Consider the following 18,357-nt stretch of genomic DNA (forward strand, 5'->3'; position numbering starts at 1 on the left):
ATTCTGAAATTATCAAGAAACTGCAAATTTGAATCCTACAACACTGAAAAATACAATTTATTACCAAAATACAATAAAACTAAACATACACATTAACACTAACGCTTAAATAAGCACAGTCTTAAATTTCTTATAAAAAGCGCCTAAAAAGTTTATTCACAACACTTAACATTATTATAAATTAGAAAGTTTGTTTGTTTGGATGTTTATCCGTTAATCACGCTGAAACTAGTGAACGGATTTGGATGAAATTTGGTATACAGACAGGGTATGTGCTGACTTGAGTGTTTTGACACTTTTATCCAGATTAAATACTTCCTTGGGATAAAACAGTAGTCTTGATATCCGGGCAGAGCCCGGACGAGCGTTTGGTTTGAAATATTAATAACTGTTAATTAAAACGCGTAAAACCTATTACTCGCAAAATAAAGACCAAGACCGACCAATGTGTACGCACACACGAGTAATTAATTATTTTTAAATTTATTATTGTTTTTACATGATTTCCTATATACGCAATATACATTATTTTATAAATAAAAATATCAAAAAAGGTTGTAAACAAACATAGAATAGAAATAAAAAAGAGCGGGAATATTTGTATTTCGAAAGGATCAATTAAACGAAGTTGCCATGACAACGGTAATTTTATTCAAATTCAGTTGTTTAGTAAATAATTACCTAGAAACGAAAGTGCAAATGTTTACTAAAATGCTTAAATAATAAGTTTTAGCGTAAAATGTTGTCCCAATAACCAATTGGATTCGGTTATTTTAATTAGTGCATGTAAGTTGCTTATTTTTGGTAAAGTACGAGTATGCTTAAGCTTTATAGCACTTTATCTACAGAATTAATCCAACTCGTGAATTATCAAAATTTCATCATACAAGTGTTTTCATAGAAAATTACGGATTGAAATACGATTTTGTGCGTCCCAAGATCAACTAATTGACCGCGGTCTTACCTGCGTAGTTAAAGGTTTTTATTACCTAATAACATTTTAATTATTGTTCGTCGTCAATGAACGTGTAGGAAAATAGCAGATATTATGTATCGTTAAGGCATGAACTATGCCAAAATCCCCCCGAAATCATGTCTAATTGTAACGAATATATTTAATACTAGCTTTCCGTCCGCGGCTTCGCCTGCGTGGAATACTGTTATATCGCGCGACATGGTAAGGAGTAGCCTATAGATTTTCCCAAGGTCTGGATTATTTGTCAAAATTGATTAAGTCGTTTAGGCGTGAAAGAAATTTACATGATTTTATGTTTGATAATAAGGAACTTCCATACAAACTTTCATCCCCTATTTTAACCCCTTCTTCAATAAAAAGTATCCTATATCCTTTCCCAAGTTCAATTCTATCATCATACGAAATTTTATCCAAATCGGTTGAATGGTTTAGGCGTGAAAGCGTAACAGACAGACAGACAGACTTACCTTCGCATTTATAATATTAAGTAGGGATTTTATTTCTCTTATAAACATACTGGTTATTTTGTGTAATTTTTATGAACCCCTCCCGAAACTAAGATCTAACTATTCACGTGCGTGTAGATATATATTTTTTCTATGTACAGTCAATCTCTGTATTGAAATGAATTATTACATTAACCAGGAACCAAAATGTCCAGTGAGTCAGACAAACATTCTTCCATAGAGGAACCTCTCTACGATCTAGATATACGATCCGACCCTCGGGTGCAATGGATCAAGGAACGTATCTTGAAATTTATTGGCATGAACGATGAGGACCTATTCTATAATATGCTGGACGAAGGCGATGCTAAGCAGAAGCTGATAACATTCATAATGGCTCCGGTGTTGCCTAATGAACTCGGACTGGACAAGAAGACGTTTTATGTGTCTAAAATCATCGTAGACAAGCTCATTCATGAGGATAAGGAATTCACTGAGTGGAGTAAGTATGGGTGATGTTTAAATTTTGGTTTAGAACAAAATTTAATTATTGGTGAGTTTTCATCTTTACATTTGAGGAATCACAAGAGTAGATGTGGGTATTATCGTCTCGTAGAGCCGTATTTACTGCCAATGATAGACTTGTGACAGGCTTAGAGGTGTGTATTTACCATCGATAATAGTGCAATTTAAACATTACTTTCATGCTCAGGAGTGGTCCCACCACCGCCGCCGCCTCCACCGCCACCGCCGAAGAAGAAAAAAGGCAAAAAGGGAAAAGGTGCGCCAGAGCCTGAACCGGAACCGGAACCAGAAGTCACGGCGAAGAGTATGAAGAGTATGAAGAGCATGAAAAGCATGAAGAGTATGAAAAGTATGAAGAGTATGAAGAGTATGAAACAATTTGCAGGTAAAAATGCTACTAGATATACCTATAACGATCAACGAACGTCGTGTTAGCTTATTTCAATTCAGGATAGCCTCGTCCTTCAAAAAAATAGTCCAATAGATGCAAATATTATGGTGCCCGTATTCGTTCCGACCTTTAAAAGTTTAAATAAAATATTGAATTCAATTTGATTGTTACATTTGCAGAAGAAGCTGAAGAATTAGAAAAGGAGGAAATCGAAACAGTGGCCGCTGTAACTGAAGTGAGTGAGAGCGAAATGGAAACGAAAACATCAATTGATTTGCGATTAGAAGAAGAAGAAATGCCACTTGTAGCTGAGGATTCATATACCTTCCCACCGCGTTAGTATTTTATTGACTTGATAAGATAAAGGTGTTCAAATGTATAAAATGTTGTTTCATTCCAGCTCCCGAAGACCTCGATCCAGAAGTCGATGGAACACTAGAATTTTACACTGTTATTGTGAGTACTTTGCGAATGATGACATTTTTACCATGTTATGACAACATTAAGGTGGTTTACTTTGCTTGTATTTATGCCTTATAATTCGTAACGAATACAATCATGATGCACTATTATAAAAGCGGTACAAGGTTGAATGTTTAAAAATTATTCACTTAACACTCCATATTTTAACTATCCTCAATGATTTTATTTTGTCTCTTACAGAGATCAGTTCCACGTATAATTCAATATCCAAAATTAGTTCCCATATTTGGAGCATTTACTCCACAAGTGGCAAATCGCAATCGTCGCTACATATATTTTGTGCGACAAACGCAAGAGGAAATACCTTTGCTTGAAACTGAGAGACTCACAAAGCTTAAAATGTCAGAATACATTTTGTTGGGATCAGTGAATGGGAAGGTGTTGATGAGTTTGGGATTGCAGCTAAAAGAGGTCGGTGTGATTCTAATTTATGTGTATTATCTGTGAGATGTTTAAAATGTTAACATTGATTTAATGGACGATTTCCATCTTAAATCATTTGGAGTTATTTGTATAACTCCAAGTTGTATACCGAATGCATATAACATAAAAATCTGAGATTTGTGTAAGATTCGAAAAATTTGATCACGGGGCAGTTTCGGAAAATGAGGCGGGTTCAAATCCCGCCTCGTAATAAATAAAATCTATTCCTTAAACAAAAAATCTAATTTACAAATTTAAAAATCTTTTAATATTACTCAAAATTTAATTGCATCTATATTAAAAAAGTTGATGTATCTTCAGGCATACATCCCACTATTCGAGAGGCAATTTCGAGAAATAAGCACAATGAATACGCAATCTTCTCACGCAATGCTGTCCAGACAAATGTCGTTTGCTGGCGAACATCACAAAATGGATGAAACTGCATCTGATGTGAGATCACAATCGTTTGATTTGTTTAATCAATCCTATTAATATTATAAATGCGAAAGTTTGTAAGTATGGATGTATGGATGTTTGTTACTCTTTCACGTAAAAACTACTGAACCAATTGCAATGAGATTTGGTACGTAGACAGCTGGATAACTGGAATAACATATAGGCAACTTTTTATTCCGATATTCCTACGGGATACGGACTTACGCGGGTGAAACCGCGGGGCACAGCTAGTAATTTAATAAATAAGAATAGGACTTGGATAAGGTTTAGGTAAATATTTAAATGTCGAACTAATGATAAATAGGTATGTATACTTTATAATTGAGCTAATTTAGTGAACTATATAAAATGATGAATATTTATTCATAGAACAGCCTTACATTTTTATTAGTTTAAAAAAAAGTACTAGTACTAGTAGTAGTAGCTTTTGCTAGATTCAGAGTAGAGTTTAATTGATTTTATTATACATATAAATTTTCCTATTGAATCACTCCATTTATTAAAAAAAAGCATCAAAATCCGCTGCATAGTTTTAAAGATTTAAGCATAACATTGGGACATAGGGATAGACAGAGAAAGCGACTTGTTTTATAGTATGTATTTGTAGCAATAGGAGTATTTAATTTATGATATATTTCTATGTAAATAGGTTAATTACCTTCGCCCATCGGATTACAGAAGGATGTCGAATATAGCCCGAGGAGAAAATGCTGAAAGAAGGTAAAAATAAATCTGTATTTATCATTATCTTCACACATTATACATTACTATTAAAATAATAATAATTTTTGAACAAAAATCTTTATCGCCTGCAAATTGTTACAACTAGACTAATATATTTAAATGGGACCATATGACAGGCATCAGCATTGAAATAAAAAAGAATTCATTAAAATCGGTTCATCCAGTAAAAAGTTATAAGGTAACAAACACAAAAAATACGGTCGAATTGACTACCTCCTTCTTTTTTCAAGGCGTTTGAAAAATGCATTTTAACAGTATAAAACTATTACATAAGCAAACTCATCGTTCATATCTTATAAATATTATCTATATAACCAACTCCTTCCAACTCATTTGATCCCAACTTCATGAACAGATTGAATTTAAACTTTATTCACTTCGCAATGATCAGTCACAATACTATAAGTCTCATGAGTTTATCATATTATGGTGATTAAGATCGCCAGGATTCAATATCTCCTCACGTATACTCTTTCCTTATATGTATATGTAGGTGATTCCATTATTAAAGCGCGTTTTTTTAACTACGGGTACCTTCATTATGTTCGTACTTTTTACAGAATGAAAAACATGCGCTCCGAATCCTTTACACACACACATAAGCATAGTATAACAAGACCTACATCTTCAATCACAGCACACGTAAGTTCATTTATAACTAAGTTTCCCGCCCGCCGCTTCGCCCGCCTCCGTATTATTCTTAACTTCTAAACCTCCCCTGGACTATTCAAAATGCACCAAAACCATGATTAAAAAAATAACACTAGCAATTCTCGAGTTTTAGCGCGTTTTCAAAACTTTTCTGTGTGTCGATACGCTCACTCTTTACTTTTTACGTGAACGATTTTTTTTTACATTTAGGAAAACCTTATTTGGTTATTCATTACAATTCCTAAATACATCGTTAATGTGTAGGTATCTTATCTTGTAATAAACTAAAGTGACAAAGTGTGCTTTTAGCGTTAGGTTATGTGTATTACAAGAAACTAAATTATACAATCTTCTGTGGTCGTATTTTCGGAAAATCAAATCTGGAACATGTTTACTAACATTTAGCTTTTTACTTCATTAACATTGTGTTACCAACGAGCCAATTCCCGACTATTCATACAATATTTATATTTGAATTGATTAGATGACGTCATCACTGGATATTCCTTTGACGAAAACAAAGAGCTCACAGAAAGCGGACAAGCAGAAGACCACGGCTGAAGAAGTTATATCTGATATAAGTGAACTCGTTTCTATTGTTGACTGGTAAGGGAAATTTTATTTGAAGTACGCATAAATTAAATTCATGTTGTTTCAATATAGTAATGTTGCAATATAAAAAAAATTGTAAAACATATTCGTCTATACCTTCGATGGCCATATTTTGGCTTTGTGCATTTTTCTTTATCAACTATACAATATTTAAAACTGTAGGGATATCCGCGAGAGGTGTAATTTAGACTTTGATGTGTTCCATTTAAGAAACCACACTTTTAAAAAGCTACCCTCTTTTATATTTTTTATTATAGCTATACATATTAGTTGTAGCATTGCCACTACGTTGTACAATTTTTCTTAACATTACTTAGTGTTATTGAACTGACAAATAATATTGGTCGTAATGTGGCTGATTTTAGGACAATAGAACACATAGAGGGCGAGATACAGCTGCCGATGCCGAACATACCAGCGCTGACTGAACCGCACACGCATATCGATGTAAATGATCCAGACTTTGTGGCTCAGCTGGAAGAGGCTGTCATGATGTGGCAAACGCATATAGATTCCACGATTTCTGCCTGTTTGGGAAAGGTAAACACCGTATTGAGTATTAATGTCATAACGGGCGATTGAGCTGATGATTCGCCTGATGGTAAACGACCACTCTAGTAGTGCCTTTGCGAACGCGCTGCTTTAACATGAGGGATAATTACTGTATCCTAATTCCTCAGACACGTGAGGGAGAAGGACCAGTAGCTGAGTACAAGTATTGGCGTGAAAGAGATGCAGAGATATCCCTACTTGTTGAGCAATTGAAACAACCGATGGTAGTGAAGATCATGGCTTTGCTTGAGAAAGCTAATTCTACATATTTAGAGGTAATATATTCATACTTTCTAATTATATAATTTCGTTGTTAATAAACACTTATTAATTACATGTTTTGTAATAAAAATTTTAGGGCTTCAATATTTACAAGGAAAGACTACTAGAACAATATAATTTAGCTGGAGACAACTTGAAATTCCTTTCTACTTTGATGAGATTCTTTACTGTAAGTATGATAATTTTTCAGTTTTTTTTTATAATATTTATGTAGGGTTGTGCAAATTCATAGCTACCGTAAAGAAAATGTAAATAAGAATCGGTATTCTCACTAAAGCATATTTGTGTGTCATTCAAGAATTCACTTATCTCGACACTAGAATTCACCGTGTCCAATTGTTTCATTAAAAATATTAATATTTTTCACTATATTAGTATCAATTAATTATACCAACATATTTATAGGTCATAGAAGATGACTCTCCACTACAGCAAGTGATAGACATACTGCCGGAACTGGTGGAGAGTATCTACATGATGTGGGTCCTCTCCAAGGGTTATCGGACCGATGAAACTATGGTGCCCTTGATGGCGCGGATATCCTGGGCATTGTGCGATAAACTTGAACGATTTCTTAATGTGCATAAGCTGTTTGAGTAAGTTTAAGTAACGAAGTTTCTTGCTTAGATTTGTAGGTCCGTTATTCAGACCAGTTTTTTAAAGTATTTGATTTTCATTTTTACAAGACTAGCTGATAGGTTCATTTAAAAGAGATTCTTTTTTGAGTTTAAATTTCTGTCTCTTAGTCCATTTTTAATCTGATAAAAACCTGATGAAAAGCCCTAGAACGCGGTCTAGATTATATTTCATTATCAAACATAAAATAGTTCGTGGAATCTAGGTTATATCCAGCCATCGTTTTAATCATTTTAGTTTAGAAGAGAATGGTGGTTCATTATTATTCATAAATTTTAATATGTAAATTAAAACCACCAAATAAAACTTAAGAAAGTAACTAGCCGCTAGCCCGACTTTTCACAGTTTCACTTGATATTAAAAAAAAACAAAATCACTCCTTAAAAATTGCAGATTTCCCATGTTAAATAATTTATAAAATCGTTCTACAACTAGTTTTTGAGTTAAGTCGTAAAGGAACAAAATAAGCTCTTTATTAGAAAAGATGACACACCATTATAAAACTCTTTATGCTATCAGGTAACAATAATCTACTATATAAAAATAAGTCGGGTTTTCCTTCCTGACGCTATAACTCCAAAACGCACGAACCGATTTCCACGGTTTTGCATTCGTTGGAAAGGTCTCGGGCTCCGTGAGGTTTATAGCACAGAAAATTCAGGGAAAATTTCAAAAGAAAAACGGGAAATTCATTTTTCACATACAGCCATCTGGTAGCGAAACGAAGTTCGCCAAGTTTGCTAGTCTACTATATAAAAATAAGTCGAGTTTTCCTTCCTGACGCTATAACTCCAGAACGCACGAACCGATTTCCACGGTTTTGCATTCGTTGGAAAGATCTTGGGCTCCGTGAGGTTTATAGCAAAGAAAATTCAGGAAAAATTTGAACAAAAAAGCGGGAAAATAATTTTTCACATACAGCCATCTGGTGGCGAAACGGAGTTCGCTGGGTTTGCTAGTAAAGTATAAATGAATAAAAATCGGTGATAACATAATACACACCATTATGATTTAAAATACACCATTATGATTTATCTTCTCATTCATTCATTTATAACACAGTAAACCGAACGAGGAGGTGCTGAGCCTGGCCCGTGCTGGCCAGCGGATCATGGAGACGTGGCACGCGCTGTACAAAGAGACGCGGCGCGGCATCGAGCTGAGCGGGAAGGGCGCGCGCTGGGAGTTCGACCAGCCGCTGCTGTTCACGCGCACCGACTACATCGGCACCGTGGCCCGCGACCTGGGGGACGCTATACAGGTAATAATAATGGAAAATAGAACCCCCACACTCAACTAGGGGACGTGCCCTCAGATATGGAAGTCGAGCACGCTTCAGCATGGGGCCACCCCCACTGAAAACCGGCATGAAATAGTGCCATGCTACTGTATTTCGTACGATGAGTGACTGAGACGGAGGCCCGTTTTCCTTTTCTTCACCTGTCCCAGTCCATTCCTTTTTCCCTGTCCTTTCCTTTTCCCCTAAACCCCTCGGAAGCGGAGGAGGCAGTGCCTCCGTGGCAGTGCATCAGTGGAGGTACTGCCTGTACAAATGTTTATGGGTAGTGATCTCGTACTATCCCGCGAACCACCAGCTCAGTTGCCCGCTATGACATAAAGAAAAAAATTTACAAGACAAGTACAGGATATGCGTTCTGTACTTATTATTCTGTGGTCCTGTGTGCTGCCAGACCAAGACTTTTTTTTGTAGGTCCCAACCAAGAATCGAACCCAGGATCCCTCGGTTCTACGCTCACGCGTTAACTTCTTTACCACGAAGGAGGCGATAATAATACGCCCGAAAAATTAATTATACAAAACAAAACTAAATAGTGCATGGCGCACACAAGAGGCTCATCACAAAGATGCTATACAGGTAGACTTTTCATTCGTGAAATTGTTGATGGAATTTTGTTTTATGTAAATATCTCTTTTTAGTTGCTGTTTTATATGTAAGTTTATAGTTTAGGCACATATTATTTAAACTTATTAGTTTAGGCAGTATCTGACAGACGATAGGAATGATTTAAATGGATGGATCGATTGCTTTCAAAATACCTTGTATCCTATTGTTTACAAATCACAGTATTAAATATTAGCTATTATATAAATAAATAAGCGGAAAACAATAATATACTAAACATTATTTATAATGAAATACATGATAACAGCTCTATAAAAGTAATTAAATAACAAACATTCGTATTGACTGCAACACAACAAAGCAATCACAACACACAATTGTTCAGGTGCTAATAGACTTCGAGCGTATATTCGGCATGGAGCTGAAGTCCATTATCAGCGATCCGACACAAATCGACGACGTTCGGAAACGTGTCAAGAATCTCGTATATCCAATACGAACTATCGACTTTAGCGTCTTTGTGTTCGACAATAAGGAAAATTGGGATGTGATCATGAACGATTTCTGGACCGAAGTGCGTTATCTTGAGGAGGAGGCTAAGAACTATATCAATTCGTGTTTCGGCAATTTGCGGTGAGTTTCGAGGGTATTATTATATTTCGATGATGATGTTTGTGAATTATTCTATCGCAAAATGAGATCTTGTTTGCTTAAGAATTATGAACACACTAGCTAGCGGTTTTATTAATTATGTTATTATAATATAATTAGCAACTATTTATTACAATTTATTTACAGGAACGCGGAAGAAGCTCTAGACGTGCTGCTAAAGTTTATAGAGTTCGACTTGCGAGACACGATAAAACGTCAGCTCGCGACGAAGTTCGACCTCGTTATGCGGCAGTTTATCAAAGAATTGACCGCCATTGAAGATAAATTTACGGTACTTGTATTTTTTTCATATTCAATTAATACTTTTAACGCGTTCTTTTTTTTATGTGAACAGATGTGTCACAGATCTCACAGATATACGTTCTGTAAATATAATCGCTTAAATCATGCCCTAATATTTTATGAAAGAATAAATATATATTCGCAGTTTCGTAAACTAGATATACAGTAAACCTTTCCTCATTTCCTTATCTTACCAGTGACTTTATTAACTACTAGCTATTCCTCGCGTTTTATTCACACAACATACTACATGTTATATAGCCCAAAACCTACCTCAATAAATGGAGTATCTAATAATTTTTCAAATCGGACCAGTAGTTCCTGAGATTAACGCGTTCAACCAAACAAACAAATTCTTCAGCTTTATAATATTTATAAAGATTCATCAATATGCCTACAGCGGTTTCGTAAAAACCCACCGCTTTTACGAAATCATCCACCAGTCGCCGGCGCCATCTATTGGGCGAGAGCGCTGTTCAATAAAATGAAACAACCCATCATGAAATTTCAAAAGGTATTAAAATTATTGTATTTAATTGTTTAGTCACCGCAAATCATTTAACCGATTTAATGGTAATTTAACGCGATACCAACACGAGTATGATATAAGTTAAGATAATAATAAGTCTTTATTAAAACTGTTAAATAATACAATTATATTGGTAGAAACGAAAGCCTGTGTTAGTAAAAACTAGATATAAAAATATTTATATTTATAAATTATGATATCTATCTTATGAAAGATCTTCATTTTTTTTGGAATTACAGATAGAAAAATTAAACGAATGCGAGCAAAAGAAAGAAGCTTTCTTACAATACAAAGCATTCTCGAAGTTAATCAAAGAATATGAACAGACGAAGTATAAGGAGTGGGTCGATGGTGCCTCGCTCTTTGTGGACAATCTGATGAAGAAGAATATACTGCATGTTGTTTTTAAGAAGGAAGAAGGTAAAACTTGTTTTTTATGAAATGAAAATAGTTTATGCCACCAAAAAGTTTTAATACGAAAAACAATATTTATTATGCAAGAGGCGGCCATATCACTAATGAGTGATTTATCCAAGGCAACCCAGAAATCATGGCTTAATGCAAAAATCATAATATTTTGATATAATTTAAAGTGACATTTGCTATTTTTTGTGATATCAATACTCGGTTATAATATCTTTAGTTACCATATAATATTTAATTTTCCTTAAATGTATTCTACCTTTTACCCAATCTGAGTTTTTCAAGGGTTTTCCAAACTTTAATCACACAACTAAAAAAATTTCCGTTGGTACTTAATCAAATACACACGTAGAACTTCCAGAAGTTTCTACGATACATACAATTGTTCTCATATAGAAGCAGCGCCATCTGCCCAACGCGGTATGCAACTAACAGCGGCGGGAAAGGCCCACGTCGCTAGAAAGAAGGCTTCAGTGCTATCACTGCGACCTGTTGATATTGTTAACAAAGAAATTGCGGACAAACGCCGGAGAGATAAAGCACGTATGTATTTAGTGAAAGAGCTTTTCAAGAATGTACTCAACCTTGAGAATTTTGGAATAATAATGTTTTATAATACTGAGGAAATGCTTAATGGCAGTCAAAAGTTGTAGTAATGGTACGGTTAAAATGGTTGAAATTTCCCTAATATATTTAATAGATACATAACAATCCGAAATTACAAATATTCGCGATTGTTTCTCTTGCAGTAATGCTCATGAGAATACCGGGACAACACTATGAAAATGTACGCTCACCAAGCTCCGTGTCTTTACTGGCTAAAGAAGGATTGGTAATATAATAACATTGGTTTATAATATTTTTGCATAAATTACGGCGAGATGCGTCAATGATAGAGCTCAAATCAAGTCTTATATAGGAGAATGAGAAAATATTAGTCTGCGAACAAAACTACTTACGTCCTAGATAACATTATATAGCTTAAAGCTTATGCCTTCCTCAATAAATGAACTATTCAACATAAAAATAGTATTTCAATTTGATCAAGTATTCTCTGAGATTTGCGCGTTTTAACTTACAAACAGCTGTTCAGCTCTATAGTACAAGTATTGATAATATTAACGAAATAATTGTGTTCCAGACTGATGTCACATGGCGGGATTTAACGGTCCATAAATTGATGCAGGAGTATGGACTCGAATTTCAGCCGAATTTCGATAAGCACATATTTTTAGTGATACATGAAGCTGAGCTAATGGAAAAATTAGGTAAAAATTAATAAGAATAACATGCTTTAAAGTCATTAAATTATTTGGTCCTGTGTATGATAATGAAAAACTATTGGTCCATGTAAAATTTTCAGGCTTCGATCTACCATCGAACATTCGAGATGTCGCCATGCAAAAAGCTAGACTATACTACGAGCTGGAAGCATTAGGAATAATTATTGAGAAGTACAATATCAGTACTACCTCACTTAGTCCATCGGAGACTCATCTGATGAAGAGGCATCTGTTGGACATGGAGAGGCATATCTTGCCTGGTCTTACTAGAATCACCTGGACTGCGCTAGGCATTAATGATTACATTAAGGATATTACAAAAGGTTGATATAATTTTTGAATCCTGTTATAACATATTCAAATTGTTCGTAAAATTAAATTTCTAGAACTAAATTACGGTTTAAATGTGAATTCAGAATAAAACTGTTTTTTTTTTCTTTTTTTTTTGTTTGTATCCAGTGGATTAGTTGACCCAAGCGTACATGAACTATTAAAATATGTAGGCAATGCCGGGGCAAGCGACTAGTGATTTAAACAAAAAACAATTCATAATCTTGCTTACCTTAAGCAGGCAACAAAAAAAAATATTTTTTTTGTTATAATGGCAGCTTTATCCTAATTCAGATCGACTCGCCAGAATTGTCTCGCAAAACATGTACCATTGGATAAACCTTTCAGGTCAGAACTCACTCCAAGCAGTCTACCAGCAATTGAAAATGGTTGAGAAAGAGATTCAATTTCTCATAGATCAGTTGCAAGAATTCGATCTGTTTCCATTTGTGAAGCCAACGAATTACATCGATCCAGAGACTAAGGAACCTGATGATACTTGGCTTTATCCTTGCAAGGTTATAATTGTATTTAAAATTTTATTAAATTAAAATGTGTTGATCTGCATAAACACAGCTGTAAGTTCGCCAGACATACTTACATTTAAATCTTTAATTTCGATGATTGGCCGTTTTACTTCTTATTTTATAATACTTAGTATATAGGTTAGTATTTCCTTTCCTATTTAGTTAGTATTTCCGCCTTCTTGGTTCAGTGGTTAACGCATGAGAACCGAGAGGCCCTGGGTTCAATTCCCGGTTGGGACGCACAAAAAAAAAGACTCGATCTGGCAGGATATAGAAAGCTGATCACCTCGTTGTCCCTAAAGTAAATCGATCAGTGATACAGATGTACATCATCTGCCCGACACTCCACTAGGAGACACGGGACTTCACATATATAGGTCATTATTTTATAGGCGTCAATTATTTGATTTGGCTTTTGCAATAAATTGTGTAATCTCACCCTCCCTATAGACATCACGTATCATCTCCATGCAGTTCATAGTGACCAATCTTATTTAAAAAAAATGTTCCCAGACTTACTTCGTCGAAGTGGAAAACGAACGCCTAGAAAGGATTGCTATGCTATCACGCATCTACGAACGTATAGGCCCAATTCTCATGAAACTGGAATATTTAATCCTGGGCACAAGTACAGGACGGTCCGCAGTCATGACGGCGTATTATACCTATTGGGAGAAGAAAATATTTAAGTGCTTGGTGACGTAAGTCTTTCAAAAATAACGACTTGAGGTGCATAGAAAATGCAAGGTTTCTATTAAATATTGCTTAATTGTAATGTCGTATTTTATATACTTAATAGTTCAAAATATTATAATTATTTTAAAGATTTTCCAAGTCTCCACTGTGAATAATATTATACCACCATAAATTACCCAAAGCTATGAAATTATTAAACAGAGAATCTGAAACTAAGCAAACATCTTTCCTCTAACTATAATTGTTATTTTTCATCCAGACGAAATGTCTCTATTTCTTGCCACAAACCACAAAGTGACGATTTAATTATCTCCAGGCTAACTCTAGAGAATCTGGAAGCGTTCCAACAATCTCTCAGTGAGAAGACCCCACTGTTTCAAGTAGATGCAGTGCTGGTTCCACCAGACATTACTATGCGGCCCACTCCCGCCGAAGTTTGCAACATTCTTGGATATAATATTAAGCATTTTCTGAACAGGTTAGTTTATTTTCCGGTTATAAAAGTGTGGTTTTGCTTTTACATTCAAGTGCCAGCAATATTTTTCTTTTCCTTCCTTTTCTAGTGACTATATTTTAGCTTTATTATATCTATCACAAAAGAAAATAAAATGAACGAATTAAAAGACAATATAATATATGGATAAATTAATCGTATTATAATAACGCTTTTTGCATTGAGACAATTTATTATCATAAAGTCGAACAACAATAAATAACTAAATGTGCTGTTTATTTGTTGTGTTTGCATTTTAAACTCAGATTAACAGCCTTTCCCCGATGGATGAAAAATACGTGTCTGCCTTGTCCACCACAACGCGTGGCGGAAGCGACCGGAAATGAGTTCTACGTGTTTTCATACTTTGAGGATGTACTACGAGTTGTTTCTATCAATGACATGACGCTCCTTATACAAGACACTATCTACAGGCTGACGCAAGACATTAATACGTATATTCAGAAGTGAGTTTTAATATCATTTTTGTATTGTCTTTTGAAGGCATGTGTTTCAATATTAAAAAAGTAAAAGTAGTTCACTAAGAAATTCAAATCGCTTTGTCATGAAGTAATTTCAAACATATACTGTTCAATTTTAACATTTTTTTTATTAAAATATGATAACAATAATTTAAAAATAATTTAGATGGCACAAATACCAACACCTATGGGCGTTCGACAAACATCTGTCTTGCGAGAAATACATCCAAAAACACGAACAAATCCACAAATACGACGAGAAATTCTTCTTCTTTGAAGATATCATCGCTGATCTACACAATCACCTGAAATTCGTTGATGTCGGAGCGATAAGAGTTAACTTGAGGCCGATTATAAAACAAGTGCAGGATCATGCGCAGGAGTGGAAGAATATCTTGGGACATTGCATTGCCGCGAAAACAAGAATGAACATGTACGATTTGAAAAATCAGATAGAGGTAAATTCTATTTTTAATCCTATCCTACTAATATTATAAATGCGAAAGTTTGTAAGGATGAGTGTTTGTAAGTTACTCTTTCACGCAAAAACTACTGAACCGATTGCAATTAAATTTGGTACGTATAAAGCTGGAGAACTGGAATAACATGCAGGCAACTTTTTATCCGGATATTTCTCAAATCAAATATAAACTTATTATCATTGTCAATATATTTTAGCACCTCCGAACAACTATAAATATGAACATCAAGGGTTTAGATGATTTCAAACTGGTAATGGCTGCAATTGCTCAAGTGGCTCAATTAACAATCACAGCCGAAGTAAAGTACAGAGGCATGCAGGAAATATTCAATATGTTGAGGCAACATAATATTGATGTAAGTCTTAATCATTATCACAGAATTTTTAAATGTATAAAGTAAAAACTGTATAAAATATGATAAAAAGATATTGAAAGTCATTGAGCCTAAAAAAGATGTAACTTAGGTTTCAGACGATGATATAGAGTTTGCTAAGAATCTTGAAAGTTCCTGGGGGTCTCTATGTCAAACTTCCCTGTTTCGAGGGAACACTCTGGAGCAGACAAAGGAAAAATTCTCGAAACTAAATGTCGTTGAAATATCTAACTTCTTAAAAGAGTTGGACGATTTCGTTGAAAAGTTCGACACTGAAGGACCAGCTACAGTTGGCGATGATATGGATCGAGGATTGCTATTAATGGAGGTGATTTATATTTATGCATAATACAATAAAAAATATGTACTGCAAATCACGACTGATTATCGATTAAAACATAATATTATCACATTAAAAGTATAAGAAGATAATTTATTGATTGTCGTCGAAAGAATTATATGAAAATTAGCATATACATAATGTTTTTTGATTTCATAACAGGAATATACCAAACACTTTGATGAACTCGAGAATCGTAAGAAAATGCTTCAAGCGGCAGAACAATTGTTTGATAATCCGTTAGCTGATTTCTCCAACTTTAACCGGGCTAAAACCGATTTTCAAGCAATGGAACAAGTTTACAAAATATATAAAGCCCAGAAGAATGCGAGGGAGCTGTGGGCGAAGACGCTGTGGGTCAATTTGAACCCTCAGGCTTTGGTAGATGGCATTGAGCAGTTCTTCAAAGAATACAGGTATTCAAACCAAATTATATGAATGATAAATATTTAAAACTAATAATTAATTTCTATCCAGACACATATTTTACTAACACCCTGTTATCTCTATTAAAAGCAAACTTGTACATATTGAATAGACTGAAGGTTAGGCAATGTCTTATATTAATGTGAAACATTAAATATTTCAATAATTTTATATATGGATACTCTTTTGGGATAAAACAGGAATCTTGATATCCGAGCGGAGCCGGGACGAGCGTCTGGTTGAATATAATTGAATGATTACAGAAAACTACCAAAAGCAGTACGCCTAACGACAACAGGTCTGATGTTAGATCTAAAGATGAAACAATTCAAGGGTGTTGTGCCGCTCATGGTGTCTCTGAAAAACGAGGCAATGAGGGAGCGACACTGGAAGGAACTGATGGCTAAGACAGGTAAAGCTTTGTGTGAGCTTAGAGCAAAATAGTGAGTTTGATTTTAATTTTTTTTAGAAAAATACTTAAAGGTACACCACCCAAGAATGATATGACGTTTTACCGGTGAAAATATTTTAATACCCTTTGTGTATATTTGAGTTATTATTTTGTATAATAAAATACATGATGAGTATTTATGATACAGGTCAAACATTCGATATGTCTCCGGAACGATTTACCCTGGAGAACATGTTCGCTATGGAATTACATAAATATCAAGATGTCGCTGAGGAAATTGTTAATCACGCTATCAAAGTAAGTTTAAATACTTTAAATTACAGCAGTTCGTTACCAGAGTGCAATATCATTTTTTTTTTGTTGTAAAAAGAGGTCTAAATATCTAATATATAAAATTCTCGTGTCACAGTTTTCGTTGCCATACTCCTCCGAAACGGCTTGACCCATTTGATGAAATTTTTTGTGCTTATCCGGTATCTATGAGAATCGGCCAACATCTATTTTTCATCCCCCTAAATGATCAGAGTAAGGCAGAACAGCGTTTGCCGGGTGGAGCTAGTATATAAATAAAATTATATTAATATCCCACAATAACGCAAACGAAAACCGCTACTAAAGTTGGACCTTTCGAAGTATATTTACAAAAATATCTGATATCACCTCTAAATTCTAAAACTCAAATCTTGAAATTAGGTAACCTGACAGAGATCATATTTTATCCGGTTTTCGTTAATGTTTTTCTTTCGTATATGTATCATGTGTAATTCTTCATACTACTACAGGTAGCAGTATGAAGTATTTTTCATGAATTCATCAATTTAACATTTATTTAATTACCCAGGAGCTCGCCATAGAGCGCGGCGTGCGAGACGTGCAGGAAACGTGGGCTAACATCGCGTTCACCGTCACGCGACACTTCAACCGCGGCGAGGACCGCGGCTACACGCTCAACCCGTGCGACGAGATCACCGTCAAGCTGGACGACGACGCGATGTCGCTGCAGAGCATGGCCGCTTCACAGTGCGTATGATGTGTAGACACAGACGCACTAGAAGTGTCGCTCGCATCGACACGGACACACGTACATTGACATTTACACAGGCACTTATACAGATACGCTGATACTTACATTGACAAATAAACACCTACTAAAAATCCATGCATACAACAAGTAGCCACGGTTAAATACACAGCTTCAAATAGTTTCTCACAGCTACACATGGTAATACTACACAGTTTCCAGAAGATACACCTATCTACATACAAAAACAGATAGAAACGAAGGACACAAATAAATAATGAAAAAGGTTTTAATACTTTTTGCTTTTTTTTCAGATTCATTGGCCCATTTCTTACTGTTGTTCAGACATGGGAACGTCGTCTTTCATTAATCTCAGAAGTTATTGAAGAGTGGATGGCAACTCAAAGAAAATGGTTGTATTTAGAGGGAATATTTGTTGGTGGTGATATAAGGACGCAATTGCCTGAAGAGGCAAAGAAGTTTGATGATATTGATAAGAATTTTAGAAAGGTAATTTTGACTTCGAAAGTTAAATCACATTT

General features: G+C 34.9%; 1 protein-coding gene across 1 annotated transcript in view; it reads left to right on the forward strand.

The window, feature by feature from the left end:
- The first annotated feature begins 1,728 nt into the window (after positions 1–1,728).
- The window catches only part of LOC119831944 (dynein heavy chain 10, axonemal), a 51,535-nt gene continuing 34,906 nt past the window's right edge, over positions 1,729–18,357 (forward strand). Inside the window, exons 1-34 of the mRNA XM_038355514.1 lie at positions 1,729–1,924; positions 2,135–2,287; positions 2,521–2,673; positions 2,739–2,794; positions 3,002–3,232; positions 3,566–3,697; positions 4,353–4,423; positions 5,008–5,089; positions 5,583–5,704; positions 6,076–6,250; positions 6,391–6,537; positions 6,621–6,713; positions 6,950–7,140; positions 8,243–8,441; positions 9,430–9,677; positions 9,843–9,987; positions 10,399–10,512; positions 10,767–10,956; positions 11,386–11,493; positions 11,700–11,782; positions 12,092–12,218; positions 12,314–12,556; positions 12,912–13,081; positions 13,604–13,791; positions 14,103–14,264; positions 14,546–14,746; positions 14,928–15,219; positions 15,440–15,598; positions 15,708–15,944; positions 16,119–16,372; positions 16,646–16,794; positions 16,982–17,091; positions 17,636–17,814; positions 18,130–18,325. Coding sequence (XP_038211442.1) covers positions 1,744–1,924; positions 2,135–2,287; positions 2,521–2,673; positions 2,739–2,794; positions 3,002–3,232; positions 3,566–3,697; positions 4,353–4,423; positions 5,008–5,089; positions 5,583–5,704; positions 6,076–6,250; positions 6,391–6,537; positions 6,621–6,713; positions 6,950–7,140; positions 8,243–8,441; positions 9,430–9,677; positions 9,843–9,987; positions 10,399–10,512; positions 10,767–10,956; positions 11,386–11,493; positions 11,700–11,782; positions 12,092–12,218; positions 12,314–12,556; positions 12,912–13,081; positions 13,604–13,791; positions 14,103–14,264; positions 14,546–14,746; positions 14,928–15,219; positions 15,440–15,598; positions 15,708–15,944; positions 16,119–16,372; positions 16,646–16,794; positions 16,982–17,091; positions 17,636–17,814; positions 18,130–18,325 — 5,541 coding nt within the window. The 5' untranslated portion in view covers positions 1,729–1,743. The remainder of the gene's footprint in view (positions 1,925–2,134; positions 2,288–2,520; positions 2,674–2,738; positions 2,795–3,001; positions 3,233–3,565; positions 3,698–4,352; positions 4,424–5,007; positions 5,090–5,582; positions 5,705–6,075; positions 6,251–6,390; positions 6,538–6,620; positions 6,714–6,949; positions 7,141–8,242; positions 8,442–9,429; positions 9,678–9,842; positions 9,988–10,398; positions 10,513–10,766; positions 10,957–11,385; positions 11,494–11,699; positions 11,783–12,091; positions 12,219–12,313; positions 12,557–12,911; positions 13,082–13,603; positions 13,792–14,102; positions 14,265–14,545; positions 14,747–14,927; positions 15,220–15,439; positions 15,599–15,707; positions 15,945–16,118; positions 16,373–16,645; positions 16,795–16,981; positions 17,092–17,635; positions 17,815–18,129; positions 18,326–18,357) is intronic.

Source organism: Zerene cesonia, chromosome 14, assembly GCF_012273895.1.
Source record: "Zerene cesonia ecotype Mississippi chromosome 14, Zerene_cesonia_1.1, whole genome shotgun sequence".
Lineage (NCBI taxonomy): Eukaryota > Metazoa > Arthropoda > Insecta > Lepidoptera > Pieridae > Zerene > Zerene cesonia.